The following is a 3,296-nucleotide window of genomic DNA, read 5'->3' as shown; positions in this document are numbered from 1 at the left end:
ATTTTGACATTGGAATTGTAGGTTTATGTCTATGAAGTTATTGCAAAATTGCTAGCTGTAGTTTGTGAAGTTGTCCCGCTATGTTTTTTCATTGTTTCCTAGTTTGATTAATTTATCTGATCTTATGCATAACACTATGATCATCACACTAATATTGTAATCAAATCTCATTTTTTTGCGTGTTCTATTTACCTCTGTTCATAATCACCCCCTAAACCACATTAATTCATCTGTCAATGTTGTACTAACTAGGTTCCTTGCCAATGTGTGGCTGCTAAAATAGGTTTATTATAACAGTTTAGTTGTTATTTACTGATAATGTATTAGTATTTAATTGTGTATATAAGACTCTTAAGTTAGTGAGTAATTGAGTCAAATAATTCTGCTGATATAAAAATATCTGAGTTTTTCTTATATCCTAATATTGTATTCAAAAGAAATCCTTATCATAAACTTTAGCTGCAAATACATGGTAATATGATATGCTACGAGTTTCATTTCAAGTAGAGGCATTTTTTCTTTAGTTGGACCATACTATAGTGGAAGTAATATTTACCTCAAACTTTTGATGATGAAAATGACATACTCTATGATTATGATTTATGAGGTGATTTATATTTTTGAGTTGGATTAATATGATTTTGATTAATGATTTATATTCCATGATTTATAGAATCTCTTCTTCGGATGCATTGAGTAATACTCCTGAGAAGAGTACTCCATCGGAAGAACCAATAGGCATGACAGAGGCAGAAATTGACCGATTAAGAATTTAATAGAATAAATACGTTGCAAATACAGTTCTTAACCAGTGAAAATCCGCTTATCAATTTAAAAGGGGTTGTCACAAAATTAGAATAAAAATACTGGGAGTATGAATCCCAGGTCGTCTCCCAATGAGTTGGCAAAAGAGTGCAGCTTATTGGTCAGAGGTTTTCCAAGAAATTTTGAGTTTGAGAAACAGAAAAATAAATAAGAGAATTTATATAATTTAAATAAAGATCTTGACCGGGAGAAGATTAATTGAAAGTTCTATCCTTGAGGATTTTTCTCAAGATTAATTGATAATTGGTAGTTGTTTCTACTTAGTTATCCTTTACTGAATAAAGGAAGGTCAAGTAAGTTAGAAGTCAACTTCTATTCACAAGTTCTAATCCTCTCCCTTGGGAAGGATTAGCGTCAGTGACTAGAGATTCAACCAACAATAAACCCAATTACAATTTGACTCTTGAGTATTCCAACTCAAGGTTCTCCTTTTAATCAACTCCCAATCAAGTTGAGAAACTACTCCATTATCATAAATGTAGACTTCATAAAATAAAAAGGGAAAATAAATAAAGATATGATAAACAATAATCAAAAGATCAATTAAAAATAAAAATAGTTCTTGTATTAATAAACTCTAAAAATAATCCAATTGTAACTCTGGACAAATTAAGGATATGAAAGAGTAAGTAAAAAGTAAGAAAACAAACTAGAATGACGAAGTCTTGGTGGAGGTAACAACTCTTCTCAATATCCAAATCCAAAAGCAAAATGAGAATTCTAAGAATTATGAATGTGTAGTGTGAAAACCTAGAGGAGGAGTAAAATTAGATCTAAAAACTAAAAACTATCCTAATGAGAATCCCCCCTGAGTCTCTGCATGTTCTCCGGCTTTAGTCTGTGTTTTTGGGCCAAAAACTAGGTCAAAACGCGGCCCAAAATCGCTTCCAGCGTGTTCTGTTAATTCTGCAGATCGCGCATGTCACGCGTACCCGTCGTCCACGCGTGCACGTCATTCAGCATTTTTCCTCGCCACGTGTACGCATCGTCCACGCGTTCGCGTCATCCGTGCAGATTTCAATCCACGCGTTCGCGTCAGGCACGCGAACACGTCACTGCGATTTATGCGTCCGCGTCAGTGTTCGCTGGACATCTCATTGATTTCTTGTGTTCCTTCCATTTTTGCAAGCTTCCTCTCCATTCTCTAAGCCACTCCTGCCCTATGAAACTTGAAACACTTAACACATGGATCACGGCATCGAATGGTATAAAAGAGAATTAAAATACACAATAAAAATATCTCTATGAAATAAGTTTACAACCATAGAACAACTTTGGGAAGGAATTGTAATATCATGCTAATCGTATGAATAAGTGGGTGAAGACTTGATAAAATCACTCAATTAAACACAATATAAATCATAAAATAATAGTTTATCAAGGCACTAATATTCAAACTACACAAGAGGCTTCTCAATCTCAACCTCAAGAACCCCCAATGGATACCGCAACTACTAATGAAGGAACGACAAACTCTACAAGTGGTGTTCGAAAGAGGAAGTTAACCTTCGAAGTGTGGAATCACTTTAAGACTGTGGAAATCAAGGGAAAATTAAAGGCTAAATACAATTATTGCAAATTGAAGCTACTTGGTGACCCAAAACAAGGCACTTCACACTTACGTGATCACTTCAAAAGCTACAAGCTCCGCACCACTGAGATATAAGACAATGTATGATGAAGACAACTCCAACAACTAGTGGAGAAACAGTTGTGGTTGGTGCGCATACCTTCGACCATGAAAATGCAAGGAAAGAGTTATCAGTTATGGTTTGTCTTCATGAGTATCCCCTATCTATTGTAGACCATATTGGGTTTCGACGATTTTGCAATGCTTTGCAACCTCTCTTCAAGGTGATTACTCGCAACACTTTAAAGAGTGACATCTTGAAGCTCTACAATGATGAAAGATCAAAGACAATGAATGTCCTTGAGCGTAATAAAAGTCGAGTTGCAATTACGACTGATATGTGGACAGTAAGCAACCAAAACAATGGTTATATGGCTATCACGGCTCATTACATTGATGATTCTTGGAAATTGAAAAGCCGTCTTATGAGGTAATAATATTATCATTATAGGTTCTTCCGAATGTTTATATAATTCCAAAGCTATCTTGTTTATATAATTGCGATATTTTCTTGTGTACAATTGCAAAGTTGTCTTGTTTATAATTGTACTAAATTATCATTACAGGTTTATATATGTACTGGCTCCCCACACGGCTGAGGTACTTTCAGATGTTCTTGTGGATTGTTTGATGGATTAGAATCTTGATAGGAAGGTATCCAATTTGACTGTTGATAATTGCAGTACTAATGACGTTATGATTGAGAATATTTTGACTAAAATGTCACGTAGAAACTTTATCTTGGGTGGTAAATTATTTCACATGCGATGTTGTGCGCATATATTAAATTTGATTGTCAAGGATGGGTTACAACTTATTTCACATGCTATTGAAAGCGTGA

The 3,296-nt window shown here is 34.6% G+C and overlaps 1 protein-coding gene across 1 annotated transcript; it reads left to right on the top strand.

Annotated features, from left to right (window-relative positions):
- Positions 1–2,502: 2,502 nt before the first annotated feature.
- On the top strand, positions 2,503–3,094 carry LOC130980515 (zinc finger BED domain-containing protein DAYSLEEPER-like). Its single transcript, XM_057904187.1, has 2 exons — positions 2,503–2,885; positions 3,022–3,094. The coding sequence occupies exons 1-2, from the start codon at positions 2,503–2,505 to the stop codon at positions 3,092–3,094; spliced, it is 456 nt and encodes a 151-aa protein (XP_057760170.1).
- Positions 3,095–3,296: the final 202 nt, after the last annotated feature.

Source organism: Arachis stenosperma, chromosome 1 (assembly GCF_014773155.1).
Source record: "Arachis stenosperma cultivar V10309 chromosome 1, arast.V10309.gnm1.PFL2, whole genome shotgun sequence".
NCBI classification, from domain to species: domain Eukaryota; kingdom Viridiplantae; phylum Streptophyta; class Magnoliopsida; order Fabales; family Fabaceae; genus Arachis; species Arachis stenosperma.
The sequence above is the reverse complement of the archived record's forward strand: the minus strand, read 5'-3'. Positions and strand labels throughout refer to the sequence as shown.

Bases quoted from the DNA above. Each gene is read 5' to 3' on its own strand.
- LOC130980515 (XM_057904187.1), top strand. From the start codon at position 2,503: ATGAAGACAACTCCAACAACTAGTGGAGAAACAGTTGTGGTTGGTGCG. The intron at 2,886-3,021 runs GTAATAATATTA...TTATCATTACAG, and splicing joins TTGAAAAGCCGTCTTATGAG to GTTTATATATGTACTGGCTC.